Source organism: Brassica oleracea, chromosome C1 (genome assembly GCF_000695525.1).
Source record: "Brassica oleracea var. oleracea cultivar TO1000 chromosome C1, BOL, whole genome shotgun sequence".
Classification (NCBI taxonomy): Eukaryota; Viridiplantae; Streptophyta; class Magnoliopsida; order Brassicales; family Brassicaceae; genus Brassica; species Brassica oleracea.
This window is the reverse complement of record NC_027748.1, coordinates 24,440,105-24,456,960: the sequence shown is the minus strand read 5'-3', so window position 1 is coordinate 24,456,960 and position 16,856 is coordinate 24,440,105. Positions and strand designations below refer to the sequence as shown.

Below are 16,856 nucleotides of genomic sequence, written 5' to 3'. Positions count from 1 at the left end.
TTGAATTATTTTAGATTTTTTTTAAAGAAAAATAATGTATTTTATTATTAATTTATGTGCATTTTTGATTGGTAAGAAGAAGAGATGTAAATTTAAAGGTTTACCTTAGGGATGAACCTAGGTTTTGTTCATATTGTAATACATACTAGTCTATCGTTGAAACGATATAGGCCGCCTCTGTGTGTTGCTATTATATTTATTTTAAATTTTCATAAGACCTTAAATAGAATTCAGACGACTTTTTTTTTTTTTTGAATTCAGACGACTTTTTTTTTTTTTGAATTCAGACGACTTTAACTGTAATAGATTGTAACTATATTTGATTAGAACATGATATACTGTATTTTGTTGTGGATATGAGTTAAAATTATAAATAGCAACTTGATATATCTATTTACATTTATAATACGGTCTACTTCTCATCATTATTCGTAAAGTAGGTTTACCGTGGAAGGTAGTGATAAGGTGCTGAGCACATTGGTAGTGATATTTTGGTATAAATTAATTGCGTGATCGAGCTTTTAACCCTCTTGCAATTTATATATAACTATATATCATTAGTATTGGTTATGAGGTTTCAGCATAATTAATACTAGTCCATGACTAAGATATGTCTTCTTTGTAAATTTTGTTATTATATTGAGTGGTTCGCCTTAAAATGCGATAAATGAAGGTAAAAAGAATAAACGATCAAATCAATACATTTTTTAATGTTTTCTTCCATATTACAATTTGAATTGGATACAAACACTACTCAGATTCGATTTCGCTTAGTATAATTATTTTTAAAACAGCGGAAACTAATACTATATCCTTCAGAGTAGGCTACAACCAACATATACGCTCTGGAAAGCTTGAAGGTGCAGTTCCGGTCCCTCCTTAGTGGTCGAATCGTTCTCCTTTGGTCCACTAAAGTCCAACACATACCACTCTTTCTGGACAAATACAATTATCATGGCTTAGTCGTCCGACCAGTCTCGAAAAATTAGTTAGAATATGCACTAGCTAGGTTTGGTAATTATCTTTTACCAGTGCTAGTAGATTTAATATTTATCCTTATGTAATTATATATGATATTATTTGGGTCATTTTCATGTTCTATCTTTTCAGTCAGTCGAAAGGAAGTATAATATACCAAACCTTGAGCTCCTATGTTCTCTTAACATCAACCAACAAGAAAAATCAGTTACGAAAACAAACTTATCACACCAAGAGATTTGACATTTTTCATAATTATTATTGCGACATTGAACCAAACTAGAGCAGTTGGACCAAATTGACTGATCGATAGTTGTGATCAAGTGGGGACATAGCAACGGTTGATAGAGTCGAAGCCACACAAAACGGACCAAAATTGTCTAACGACAATGACTTTTTGTAACGACACTTCAAATTCAAGGATATTGACATAAATTTCGTCGACATATATGTCAATTGTCAAAGATATAAGGAACATCACGTGAAGTCGAAGATGTTTGATCTTATCATTTGTCGTGCAAAATACAAGGTTTTATCTAAACTTGATTTGGGATAGTCAAATAGACCTCATTATTTGTAATTCATTTGTCATGCCAAATAATAGATATTTTTTTCTCATTTCGTTTCTACATGTCATATATTATATTCAAATACAACCACCCTTCCCTTCTACATAGTAAAACAATTATACTGGGAAAAAACAAAAGTAAACGTCTTCTTAAAGAGGAATGTTACTTATGTGCGAAAGTGTACGAACTTTCAGATTGTATCTTAATATAAAGTAGTAAAGTCTATATTCAATCTGCACAAGACAACAAAAATGGATGAAACTGGATCTGGGATGTTAAAATCATACTACATTTGTAGATTGGCTCTTATGATATCAATCAATCAACCACAAACATACATGTTCCGGAAAAAATCAATGAACTAGTTGCAAAAAATGTTACCTCCCTTTACATCTGCTACAAAATTCGTTAAAAGATGTTAGATTATGTGGTTGGGACAAACGGACCCTACAAAATGTCGCACAGCTTAAGCTAACAATTAAACATCTAACTTGAAGTGTTCCAAAAGCTTCACATCCAGACAACAAATACTCTTCACCTTATGAACATTTCATTAGCTCTTACCCATACCTAAGTCCAACCTTTCACATCGTTGTATAAAATATAGTTCATGCCTCGACGAAAAAATTGTCAGTTTTAATAAACAAACTAATTGTTTGTCTTGTTACCAAATTTTTTAATAAGTTATACTCCTTACCTATAGATCTGATCCAACTTCTTTTCTGCTCCAATTTTTAAGGATCAAATTCTATAATGGACCACTTGGATCTGAAAAAATCTATTTTGGACCCCTTATAATTTGAATTTCTTTTAGAATTAAATTTAATATGAAAGGTCAGCAAAATATCCATAAAACCTAAAAACTTTAACTTATTTACCAACCCAACCAACTAAATCCGAACTCAAACTCAATACCCAAAACCCGACCCATATTCATTTAACTTTAAATATTTAAAATTATTTTTTATTGGTTGTACCAGTTGTACTAGTTGTACAGTTATATCAGTTGTACAGTTATATCAGTTGTACAGTTACCACTTGTACAGTTATATCAGTTGTACTAGTTGTACTAATTGTACATTTGAACTAGTTATACAATTTAATAAATTACTAGATTTTGATTCACGCTTAAAAAGCACGGGCTTGTTTTTCATTTATTGATCGAAAACTGATTTATAAACTATCATTATTTTTTATTCGAACCATAACAATTGAGTTTTTAGGTTTATATCATTTGTTTTTATTTTCTCTTCAAAATATGGTATTTGTTCGAAATATGGTAGTTGTTCTGTAATAATATTTGAGTTTTAAGAATTTTTTTTCATATCCGACCTAGATTTGTGGTTAAACCTATAGACCTGATACATTATATATAATCCGGTTCAGATTTAATGAAAAAATCGTTATTTAAAAATTCGATAGAACCCGGTAAAAATCCAAAATCTCACTATTAACCCGCAATCTGATACCATTGATCCGATAAAAACACAAAATATCTTATAGTATTTTAAAAAAAACATTGATTAAATTACTCATATATTTTTTAACATTGCATAAATTTGTGATTCTTTAGAATATTATGAAATTTTATTAAGTTATCCAAATAAAAAATGATAATATAAAATTTTTTATTGATATTACAATATTATTTTATTTTCGTTATTAATAACCTATTATAAGTTTGTATTTTCTTTTAGATTTAAAAATTGATTTAGAAGTTTCCAGGTCGCCAGCAGGCGGTTGAGAGGAAAAAGAAATGAACATTAGGATAAATCCCCAAATACTTTGGAAGTTGAAAAAAAATATATAAACATAGAACCAATAAGACATATTGGTCTAATCTCCCCTGCATGCATGTGTCAAATATATAAATATTATATTTTCAGTAATATTTGATTTGGAATTGATACGTTTACTAGTTATACTAGTTGTACAATTTTTAGAAAAAAAAAATCATCTTCATCTATTTGGTCTCGAGGCCAAAAAGCTAGATGCGGAGCCAAATTCAACTATTGCTTTAAAAACGCGAGTCACCGGAAAGAAGAAAAAGATTGGGTTTGATGTATGATTTATGTATTTTTGTTTTGCAAATAATTTTTTTAATCGTGATGTATTAATACAATTCTTATAAACAGTTATAAAATTTTAGTTTGTTTATCAAGATAATAAAATATATTAGAAACAAACAAAATTGCAACAAATAATAAAAATAATCAGCAAAAATATTAATTAAGAATTATTTAACAAAGAAATCATTTTAATCACATAATTTTGTTAAAATTACATTTAATTAGTAAATGATATAAATCAGTTGTTGTAAATGATACATATTTTTGAATAACTTCTTAAAATTGAGACTAATTTTTTGTAAAATGAACTGATGCAAATAATTTATATTTTTACATCAATTATTAAATGAATTGTTGTAAATTATGTGCATCACCACTTCCAGAGTCACTTTTTAAGTGATCAATTTTACATCATTTATAAATAATGCAAATATTAAAAATAAATGATGCAAACTATTTTTTTTTTGTATTGTGGTGATATTTGATTTTTGTTTACAGCGTATTAATGATGCTGTAGAAGATGATTATGCAGAACCAGTGAAAATGTTGGTCTAATCAAATAAGAGAAACCTTAAAAATATAAGGTATATTATATAAACTTATAGGGTGGTGTAATAATTGCAAAAATAAAAAATATATGTATTCTAAAACCTTAATAAAAATAGGAATCATATGATAAATAACATTTGTGACATGGTATGGATACGTAAATAAGTGGTACAACTAATAAAATTATATTTTGTGTATTGTACAACTAATTTTTTTTTCTAATTTCGTAGTCCAAGTACAACTACGTTCAAGTCGGTACAACTCAAAAACTGGTACAACTAAATGAACATATTAACACGTAGTTGTACCAGTTTGTGAGTTGTACCGGCTTGAACATAGTTGTACTTGGACTACAAAATTGAAAAACATTAGTTGCACCATACATAAAATATAATTTTATTAGTTGTACCACTTATTTATGTGTTCATACAATGTTTATAATATCATTTTTTTCTCATATGGAATACCAAATTTGTTTTATCAATTTCTGAATGTCAAAGTTGCACCAGTTGTACCAATAATACTCACCTAATATATAATAAAAATGATATCAATTGTTTATATATCTAGTTTTAGGGGTTTTACCAATACTTTCACATCATAACTTTTTAAAAATATGTTTGATGTTTGTAAAGATAAATCACATATATTCATAAAATTTATAGTTACATATGTTAAGTAAATGATAATCATTAAATTCTTTTGTTTTTGTGTCTTTAGCATAAATGCAGTCACGTAAACATTGGGAGTGTCGTGCCGATAAAGAAAATATTGTGTTCTTTGTTTAATCATCAGAAGTGAAAGTAAGAAAACAAAAAGTTGAGACTTTATTAAGTAACAAGCCGGACTTATTGACTTTGACACAGTATAAAATCTCATAGATAATTGCACAAGCTGGCAAGCCAACACTGATCACTTAGCTGCTTTTACTATACCTCGCATCTTTGATATCTTTTGAAATTATACGTACTTTACTCGCCAAAACGTCTCCAAACTTCCTACATTCCACAGAGAGACCATCCAATAGCTGCAGGTTTCAATACACATCATAAGTTAAAAAACGCGAAAGTCCACTTAAATTTTTATAAGAATTTTCAGTGAAGTGTTTATCTCGAGAGGCTTAACATCAAAACTCTGACTGATCCCACTCTTATTGAAGATGTGTCTTTGACAGAGTTCAGTCTTGGTATAGGACCTGAAAAAGCTGTTGATTCAGCTTCCATTTCTCAATATTTGGCCTTGAAAGCAAGATTTTTCATGCATGTTGAGTATATCGGTGCTATACTCGTCTTAAATGGACACAAGTGATCACCGGAGGTCGCATAAGAGAGATGAGGGAACAGTGACAGACAGAGAACTTGGAGAGGCAAGCTGCGGTGGTGAATCGTAATGTGGTGAAGGCACATGGGTTCAGTGAAGATTTAAAGCTCTGGTCTTGGAAGAGAGAAGGCCACAGTGGATGAAGAGCTTCATCCACGATGCCGATGTCATGGAGTCGAGTACATGCTGGGCACCAAAGCTGTTGGGATCGCTGGGGATGATGTCTCAATCAGGTTTGGTTGTGGCTCACCAAACCGGCGGAGGAGTTGGAGAATAAAGCTGAGAAGAGGTTGTGGCATCTGAGCTCAAGATAAAGCAAGGGATGTCACGAGTTTGGACGCCATTTAACATGGTGGATAACAAACTTCAACGTCGATGCCGCTGTAGTGGAACAGGGTTGAAGACGAGGAGTCGTAGAAGAAAAGACGCAGAGAATGAGGAAGAAAAAACCCTACGCCGGCGACCACAAATTTTTTTAGTTTCGTGTTTTTAATTTTATTTTAATTTAGTTTCATTAAGGGTGTTACAGTAATTTACATGATAGATGTCCATACATATTTTTTTTGGATGCTGTAGAATATTTTTTGACCATTTGGTCCATATGAGATTTTTGTCCAATTTTTAATGATCACGAGATCTAAGGTTCAAATTCATATTGTTAGTTTTTTTAGTGTTATTATGTTCATGGTCGACTACAAACCAACAACAAAATGAAAATAATGAAGAAATTTGTCAATTCAGCAGTAAATAGCATAATGATATAACAATGTTTCAGCGAACTTGTAGATTGATAGTGTAGATGGATCATGTTTGTGAATGGTATAACGCCACCAAACGTTGAAAATATTTATAATATAAAATAGATGAATAGTTAACACTTTTGAATAGTTACCGCAAATCGCATGAACCACAGTTGCACCGTACCACACTCTGATTCCGTACCGCTTATATTATAATACCACCGTTATCATTCGGACCCTATTCGGACCCTATACCTGGACAGAGCAAGTGGAGTGGCCTCGAAGTTACTCAGCTTATTTATAATTACTATACTTTTAGATGTTGAAAAACACAATAAGAAAAACTAGTCTATGTGATTTTGATCAAAAAAAAAAAATAGTCTGGTGATAAAAATATTCAGAAATAATATACCAGTTACTACAAGATTTAAAAATTATTACTGAATTTGCTTAGCGAAGGGACAAAATTTGCGATTTTATTTTTAAGAAATTGTAAAATTAGTACAAATATGTGAAACTGGAGACTCGTTCCGTCTCTTCACCAACGATTATAAAATCGTATCTGTTACTTATGAATATGATTTAGATCATACCTCATAAATACAAAATCGTATCTGTTACTTAACGATTATAAAATCCCGAGTTATAGAAGTCTATGCCGTTGACCCGTTCGTTAGCATATTATAAAATAATTCTTGAAAATTTTGACTGTATTTCGAAATAAAGCACACAACTTAATACTTTAAAACATTAAAAATATTTTAAAACATAGCTGTTGGACCCAATTTTGGTTCATGTTCCGAATGGGCTGAAGGAAGTGTGGGCCGCGCGACACATAGCAAAGAGGAGCCCATGTGGAACATACGAGCCGAAGTCCAGAGATCGAGGGAACGGTTACGAAGATCGCGGAACAAAACGATTATAAAAGAAAATCGAAAGTCAATGTTGAGACCGGATTCCTCACCGAAACCGTTCCGCCACAAGCTCTTTGATGGTTTACCATATCTCGGTTCAAGATAAACGGTTTAACAATTGGACCAATTCATGATTTAAATGGTTTAAAGACTAAACCGACCATACACGAACAAGTTAAAGAAATGTAACAACACTCCACGAGAAACGGTCTCGACATCCCTAAAAATAAGGAAGCATGTGCTGCATTTGAGGAGCACGTGCAGCAACAAACCAAGGGGGACAGAGGCAAGATCTTCCTATAAAGGACAGAGACGTAGCTCTCGTAAAAGGAGGTCCGACTGGAGAGAGCGAGATCTCCCATAAGAGAATAAAAATAAAAGAGATCTTATTTCTACCACCGATGATGGAATCATTGTGCCAGGAAAATAACTTAAACAATTAGAATTGTTTAAGAAGAAGAAAAGATATATACATAATTATTTATGTTGATTACAGAAATCAAACGAGAGGACGTAGCTCTTCGAAGTCATTATATCTGGAGCTGAACAAAAGCTCGACCTCTCCTCTTAACCGTAAACGAGTATTCTCACCATTATTTCATCTCATAAACACACGACAATCTATTTGATGAGATCAAACTCTTCTCTTTATTAGAAGAGCCGAACAAGACAATAATAGCGAACCTTGATCATGCTAATAGCACGAGCTTGTATTCATACAATGCCATGTGCACAAAGTTGACGTATCACCCGCTCAAGATCGATGAACCGGCAAACCAAATGTCTTGCCCAAGACCGATAAAACCGACATCTCACTCGAGATGATGATAATTGAACTACGTTTAGACTTGATCCCTTGACGGGTACGTAGGCAGCTCGATCCCGAGTTCAGTCACGATCCTTTCTCTCCTCCGAGATCTCGATGTTATTTGACACAAATAACAAAGTCCATTTTCGACGAATCGAACCTAATTCTATCGTTGTGTTCTGAGGATATTGTCGTCCACAAAGTTCTTACTTCCCTAGTTTTACATCTCAAACACTATCAAATATTTAGCGTAAATCTACGATAGCTACGGAAAAAGTCGATAAATCCAATACCTAACATGTGGTTAAGCTGACAAAGGGACCGTTTATTTGAAAATTAATGCTTTTAATACTAGGCAGCTGCGACTAGGCCTGGGACTTATTATCCGAGATCCGGATTCGATCCGAGATCCGCTCCGGATCCGCTCCGAAAATAGGATATCCGGGGTGTCCGGATCCGAATCCGGATAGTAAAATCTTGGATCCGTCCAAACCGGATCCGGATCCGGATATCTTAATTTTTAGGTCTGGATATCCGGATCCGGATCCGTACTTTTAAAAATAACTTTTTAAATTTCATTAATATTTATACTTTATATAATAATATTTATACTTTATATAATAATATTTATACATAAATTAATTTTGTAATATTATATTTTAGTTTTTACAATATTATAGACATATATATATATATTTATAAATCTTGTATAAATATTTCATTTATGTATTATTTTTAAAATTTTAGTTTTTTAAAAAAAAATTATTATTTTTAATTATTTTTGCGGATCCGGATCCGGATCCGGATATCCGCGGATAATAGAATATAGAGACGGATATCCAAAATCCGGATATCCGGAAACAACGAATCCGGATCCGGATATTAAATCCACGGATCCGACGGATCCGGATCCGGATACCCTAAATTTCCCGGATATCCGGATCCGTCCCAGCCTTAGCTGCGACGACGCTAGAATACTCAAACTAGTGTGTTTATACATGATTATGTAATTTTTAATTATGTTCACATATTTTAATAAATGGTAGTATTGAAAATTGTAGTACTATCACATTACTATTTAAAATTATGCTTTTGCGATTGAACAATGGAAACATTTTCCTTTCTAAAGAATCTATGCCATACTGGTATTGGCATGTGGGATTCCCGAGTAGTGTGGCCTAAAGATTATGCATCAGCGGTCATAGATTCGATATCGCATTAATTTAAACTACGACTATCTAGGTAGATAATAATTTTTTTTAATACAATCCAAATGCGAGCGGTGGCATTTTCAACTTTCACAACTACAGTTCACGCGTAAACTGAATTGTGTACTGTTTGTTCTTTCTTCGGCCTTTCTTACAGATAATTTTAGAAATAAACAAAACATTTTGGTTTGGTGTTGTAGGATTAATAAGCTACTTTTTAGTTCTGATTAAGTGGATAAATCCAAATCAGAACTAAACGGTGATTCATATTGATGTTGTCCATAATGAAATGAGGAACATGATTTGATGCAGCGTGGCAGAGTGGGTGTGATATGGGCTTGCGTCTAATCACTTTTCAACCATTGTTTATTTCCACAATGCTTCTGAATCCGAAACACACTTCTAACACCATCTCCGGTGGTTTAATCTATTTTTCCTCTATTTATCTAATCACTTTTCAACCTTTGTTTATTTCCACAATGCTTCTGAATCCGAAACACACTTCTAACACCATCTCGGGTGGTTTAATCTATTTTTCCTCTAAAATAGAATAATTCTATAATAAAATTGAATGTTGTTCTAATGGTACTTTATTTTAGAGTGAAAAATAGAGTGATGAACAAAAAATAAAAAATATTACTCTATATATAGAGTAAAAAATAGGTTTACACTATTATAGAATAAAAAATAGAGTACTATTAGAGCATTTTTATCATGAACTCTATTTTAGAGGAGAAAATAAAGTGGGATTAGAGATGCCATAATCCAATCGGTCGAGATAAATCATAAACCGGATGGATAGCAGTTCTGATTTGAACCGGATGAAATTTTCAAAAGTTCAGCCAATACTTGAAAAAACAATGATAAATTGATGTAATTTATATATACATTCAGTGAACAATTTAATATCACTTATAAATCACATGTATATACTATACTAGGGCCGGGCCGCGCTTCGCGCGGCGAACGAATTCATTAAGTATTCAACATGATTTTTTTTTTAATTTCAAAATGCAATTATATATTTTGTATAGGACATTATGTGAAATTGCTTTATATAGAATTTCTGTCAATTGAACATCAAAATTGTTGCAATAAGTAAACTGCATGATAGATGATTTGTCTTCTGCTTTTTATAAAATGCATATCATAATTTTTCTCGTTATAAATCACTACAAAATCACAAAGAATAATTGTTAAATAAAATGAATCATATTTTGATCAGATAAAATAATTGAACTAAAATATTTATTTTACAACACAAAATACTACACTATGCCATTTGACTATTTACTCAATGTTTAAAATAATTTCGATGCGAAATTTATTTGAAAAATGCTTATAAATTGATCCATAATTGTTTATGTTCCATGATATATATAATTAATTATAAGATTAACATTTTTTAATTATATTATTTTGGAAAAAAAATAGTTACACTACTGTTATTGTCATTATTTCTAGATAATTATGTAGTTATGAAATTTAAACCTTAAAGAATCTTTGGATTAAAAATAACCGGTACCAAAATTGATATTAAGATGAAAATCATTAAAAAGAGTTTTATGTTTGACCAAAAATATTATGAAGAGTTTTATGTAAATGTAATTTGTTTACATTTTTTTATTGGAAGAGGTAAAGGAAGAGTAAGAGCGGAGACATCACATTTGCATGTGAAAATATGGTGTTACTTTGAATTGAAACCCAAGGGCCATATTTTTGTTATTTTATCCTTTTTTTTAGGGTTTAAAGGTTTTACTAAAAGTTCATAAAATGCGACAAATTGAATTTTGTTTTTGTCACGAAGATTTTCTAATCATTTACAGACAATCTTCTGTCTTACTAAGAAGTAAGCATATTTACAGACAGTCTTAGGTATATAGATTAAATGAAAATACATTTATTAATTTGTTTTCTTTGATAAATACAGAACTGAAGAGAAACTATTTGTTCGCAAAAGAAGTAAATGTCTATCAATCGAAAGAATCAAGCTAGTAATGAGAAAACTACGTAGTTACTGTAAAATATTATGCAGTGTATTTGTTATCATAAGTTAACTATAAAAATTATTACTCATTCCGTTCGAATTTACTTGACGTTCTAAATAATGTTTTTGTCAATATATTCGAAGTTCTCAGAATTCTATGTAAAGAATAAAGAATGATAAAATCTGAATTTTTCTACCTTTGTAATTAATGATCTTCAGTGAAATGATATAAAACTAATTTAGCATTGAACACTAACGAAAAGATTAAAATAGACACTACATCAACTTCTTTAATCTACGTGCAAACATCATGTAATTCCGAACAGAAGAAAGTACTATTTTTATAAGAAAATATAAGAATTATTACTCGAACTAATCCAGAAAACTTACAGTTGTTTTTTATTTCTTTGAATTGGATTTTGATCTAAATGTAATTAATTAATTAACTCTATTCAATTAAGGTAAAAAAAATATTATAGAACTCTCAAATTTTATAAAAAGGGGGAAAGTAAAAGATTTTTGTTTCGTTCTTACGCAAGTGCAAATAAATAACAGAGACGTGGTGAATAATCAGCTAAATTAGCCGGTAATATTGCTAATTACACATCTATATATATAAAATAGTGTTTTAACATCGTACGATTTGTTTCTTATTTGCTTGAAAATGTAAATGTAAATATCTGATCGGACCGATGCATAACCATTTACTCTTTCTTTTTATATTTTCGTCACTATCATCTTAAAATGCCTGAAGAGAAAGCAACTTCGTCGTGTCAAGCATATGTCACACAGAAAATATTGTAGTTGGACACATGTGTAGTCTGAAAATGAGGGTCATCTTTAGCTGGATTTAAAGTTTATGCATCTTATTTGGGCCTCAATGATAAGCCCGATTCGTTGTAACCAAATTGTCCTTTAGTTCCTTAATGACGACAAAAAAAAAAGAAGCGACTTCGTCTGTTGCCTATCTTTAGTTTTCTTCAGACGGAGTATCTAATCTCTCTTTTTCTGTGCTTTCTGAGAGAATATAAAAATAGCATATGGATTCTCCGGCGGTGATGGTGGGCCGGAGTTTAACGATGGTGCTGGTAGATTTATCCGTGGTGGTCCGGAACTGTCACAAATTGCGGTAATAATAATCATCAGCCGACGTATTGGAATCAGATTCCCGAAATATCCGGAAATGGAGTTTCGAGTGGGAATGGAATCGGCTATAAATGATTTTCATGCAACTCAGCAGCAACACTCGTTTCATATTCAAGCAAATACCAACGCTTTTTTTCTAAGGTGCGTGAAAGCCTAGAACTTTTCATAATCTTCAGTCGCCAACGATCGGAAAATACAGATAGAAATCCTCAAATTGATTTAGAAGAAGAAAGTGATGAAATTCACATGATCGAACTCACTTATTTATAGGTGAAGATCCGTTTGGGACAGGAAGAGGTGTATTGAATGAGATGACTTGAGATGAATGGGTCGGTGATGTCAATGACAAAATTAATTGTGTTAAGTGAATCTAATCGACAACGGCAACCGTTTGCCAGTGATGTCTTCATTGTTTTTTGGATAGAAAGATCGACATGAAGGCGGCGATGTGATCTCACGGGAAAGAAGAAGTGTGACGTCGTTAACCTAAGTTAAGCCAGGTCCAATTTTAGAAAGCCCACATAAATAACACACATGTTTAAATGAAACGTAAAACTTTGGTTACCTAGACATGTGGCGACTCCTCCTCCTTTGACTTTCTGACGTGGCAGAGGACGTGGAAGACCCAAGAGAACAAAACTTTCTTTTATATATATAAATTATAACTTTTCCTACCTACTTTTGTAATACTTTATATCATCGCTTTCTAAAAAATGCATGTTATATCCTGTATAACACAATATGATTTTAAACTCTCACCTATTTTATTAAAATAAAAATACAGAATAAACCTACATTTTATTCTTGCATGATTTATATAACGCCGCTAAACTATATTTATTTCTAATAATTTGATTAAGGTATTTTTCATTACATGTACATTAAACCACTTGAATAGAAGACACCTTCACGGATAAGATGATTCAACCATGAAATAATATTACGCATTCAGTCATACCCTCATGGTAACCTCCCTTGTATCCATAATTTACGCATGGGGTCCTACGTGTTTCCAAAAAAATCAGAGCCGTGAAAGGAGAACTAAACAAAAGTGTAAACCGATCAGAAAGGTATCTGATGCTGATTTAGATAAATAAAAGAATCTCAATGAAGAAAAATATCAAAGACTTTAATCATCAAATTAGTTTAGTCGATGAAGTCATTAGAGATTCTCACACATAACTATTTCAATATTTCATACAATACTAAATAACACCAAATAAATAAATAAAGAAAGACAACTAGTAGGACCCACCAATAAAACTTGCTATAAATAAAGGAAGCTCTTTTACTTTGCTCAACAAAGCCTCTCTCTCTCTCTCTCTCTTCAGTACGCCATCTGATTCAGACATATCTGAAACCCCATAACTCATAATAAAGCTTACTCTTTTTCATTGTCTCTTTTACTCTACAAAGTTCTTGTTCTTTACCCAAAAAAGCAGGATGGTCGACGTTGGACGGAGAATGACCGGTCTCCGGCCAGCACACGCGGCGGGTCTCCGCCGTCTCTCTGCTCGTGCCGCCGCACCAACGACCCCAACGGTCAGGAACGGTCTCGTCTCTTTCTCATCTCTCGCCGACCAAGTTATCTCACACTTGCACACTTCGAGGATCCAAGTCCAACTAGGTCTAACCGACGCAGAATTCGCCAGAGCCGAAGCTGAGTTCGCATTCTCTTTCCCACCGGATCTCCGCGCCGTCCTCTCCGCCGGTTTACCCGTCGGCGCCGGGTTTCCAGACTGGCGTTCTCCCGGAGCTCGTCTCCATCTCCGAGCCATGATCGATCTTCCGATCGCCGCCGTGTCGTTTCAGATCGCGAGAAACACTCTCTGGAGCAAATCTTGGGGCCCGAGACCGTCTGACCCGGAAAAAGCCTTACGGGTCGCAAGAAACGCTCTCAAGAGAGCTCCTTTGTTGATTCCCATTTTCGATCACTGCTTTATCCCTTGTAGCCCGTCTTTAGCGGGTAACCCGGTTTTCTACATCGACGAGACCCGGATTTTCTGTTGCGGGTCGGATCTATCTGATTTCTTCGAGCGTGAGTCTGTTTTCAGAGGATCCGATTTGTCTCCGGATATCCTCACTAAGCAGCTTTCGGTCAGCGAGAAGTCTGCCAGATCGTCTTCGTCCTCGTCTAATTATTCAAGACTGAGCTTAGATTCAGGTCGGGTTCGTGGGTCGGGTACACCGAGATGGGTGGAGTTTTGGAGTGACGCGGCGGTGGATCGTCGCCGGAGAAACTCGGCTTCTTCGTCACACTCTTCCTCGCCGGAGAGAAACTTAGAGCTACCTCGTTCAGAGACACCGAAATGGGTCGACGATTACGTGAACCGGATCGGGTCGGTTTTAAGAGTAGGCGGGTGGAGCGAGTCCGACGTAGACGATATTGTCCACGTGTCGGCATCTGGTTTCTTTGAAGATGAGATGGTGATTTTAGACAACCAAGCGGTCCTTGATGCATTGCTTCTGAAAGCGGCTCGGTTCTCGGAGTCGCTCCGTAAAGCTGGATGGAGCTCCGAAGAAGTGTCGGACGCACTTGGTTTTGATTTTCGACCGGAGAAGGAGAAGAAACCGGTTAAGGAACTGTCTCCTGATGTCGTCAAACGAATCGGGAACCTTGCCGAGTCAGTTTCTCGGTCGTCATAGTAATTACCCGACGGAGATTCTATTCACCGTTTATTAATAAAAATACAGCAATAGTTTAACATTTTCAAAAGGTTTTAATATATGTAATATTGCTTTTTACCCCCTGTTTTATTATTAGACAAAAGATGGGAGCGTGTTCGATTTTTTTTTTCAAGAAAGTAAAACTAAACTAAATAGATTTCTGATCCGAGAATCATTTCCGAGAAATTTGTTGATGCGGCCATCAAACTAGTAGCTGAACCGGAAGTCGATCCAATCCCCTATTCAATCCGCTAAGACGCCAACCAGCACATACATGTACTAAAAATGTCATATCTTACAAACCAAGAGGATTTAAATGACGAGGCTAATATTTATGGATTCTACACTCAAGAAGGAGTCCAGACCAATTGGAATTGGGCCAAAATATTCACGGAGAAAGAAGTTATGAATTTTAGAAGTCAGATGTTTCTCAGCCCGTCCATCTGCGAGTATGCGACTTTATAAGAAGATTCGAGCCCAATGAAGAAGCGGCCTGAAGCAAAGCCCATCATATGAGTCAATAGGAGTTTATCAGCTTTCCAGAAAGCCCAAGATCAGAAGAAATGGCCACAAAAATTAGGAGATATGATCAATTTCCCAAAACCGGCCAAACCAGCTCTACACTTGCCTTATTTGGAAGATCCGGGGTTCACATCAAACCAACCTCAAGAATGGCAACCAGGCGACCTTCTAAGTCATTCAGAGGCACTTCACAACATCCTAGGAAGCACCATGCCACACTGGATCAGGCGGATCACAATCTAACCAAAAGATCAAGCCGGTTTACTCAAATTGGCAAAACCGATATTATTTATGGAAAGTCTTCAACCAACTCCACTTGGTTCGACCCAGACTTATTCATGGAAGCCAGAAGATCATCTCAACCATCTAGAAGACATCCAAGAAGCCCTCAGCTGCACCAGCACCCAGGAGATCAGGCGGATCTCTCTTTCCATCAACCTTCCATATTTGGCAGCAACTACACTAAATGCTTCGAAGAAGTCTTTACAGATTTTTGCCCAAGACCAACTGCCATATTCTCTTTTATTGAGGCCAATGAGTATTTCAGGAAGGCTTGAAGATCATGGCCACGTCCAGAAGCTATCAAGATACAAGTCTTCACAAGTTTCTCTTTTGGAAGGAAGCAAATCAAGCCTAACGGCTATATTCCATGGAGCCATCAAAGCCTTTTCTCCCAAGACTTTAAGTTCAAGTTATTTTGTTTCCTTTTATCATTTTATGACTGTTAGAGTCTTTCTTAGTCGAGCCTATAAAGCTCTAATCTTTGCTTCAATGTAAATCACCCCATCTTTGCAATTAATATGAATTATTCAGTTTTTATAGTTTTGTCAAAACTATTGTTCTAAGTCTTTTGAGTGTGTGTGAAGCAGCTCCAGAGCATCTTGACTTATCAAGCCTCCTTTCCATAGAGTCTTGTGGCGTCCTCAATCCACCATCCTTCCATTCCATTTCATTTGTCAAGCTTGAGAGTGATACACATCCAGCAAGCAAAGCACCATCTCGATCCACTTCAATCATCAACTGATTAGGCTGAGAGTGTCACACGACCAGCAGCCTAATTCCATCATATCTATCTTTATTTATCTTGTTTTATCATATTAGAAATCATATCTCATTTGTTTTTGCATTTGTTTATATCTCATTTGTTTTTGCATTGTTTTCAGGATCATAACTTGCATTCCATCATATCGCCCATCCGATCATATTTTTGGTCGATCCATCTAGCTTCCATCATCCATCTTGCCAACCCTGATTTCCAGTCTGCAACACTTGTGTACTAGTCAGTATAAATCATAAGGCAGATTTTTAGTACTTGGTGCCAGTTTGTTGAGCATTGTGTTTTGCGCTTTTGGGATATATCAAATAGTGAAGGTCCTAAA

General features: G+C 34.1%; 1 protein-coding gene across 1 annotated transcript; it reads left to right on the top strand.

The window, feature by feature from the left end:
• Positions 1-13,585: 13,585 nt before the first annotated feature.
• LOC106343562 lies at positions 13,586-15,700 on the top strand. The gene has a single exon (XM_013782815.1). It carries the CDS (start codon positions 13,732-13,734, stop codon positions 14,932-14,934), a length of 1,203 nt encoding a protein of 400 aa, XP_013638269.1. The 5' UTR covers positions 13,586-13,731; the 3' UTR covers positions 14,935-15,700.
• The last annotated feature ends 1,156 nt before the right edge of the window (positions 15,701-16,856 follow it).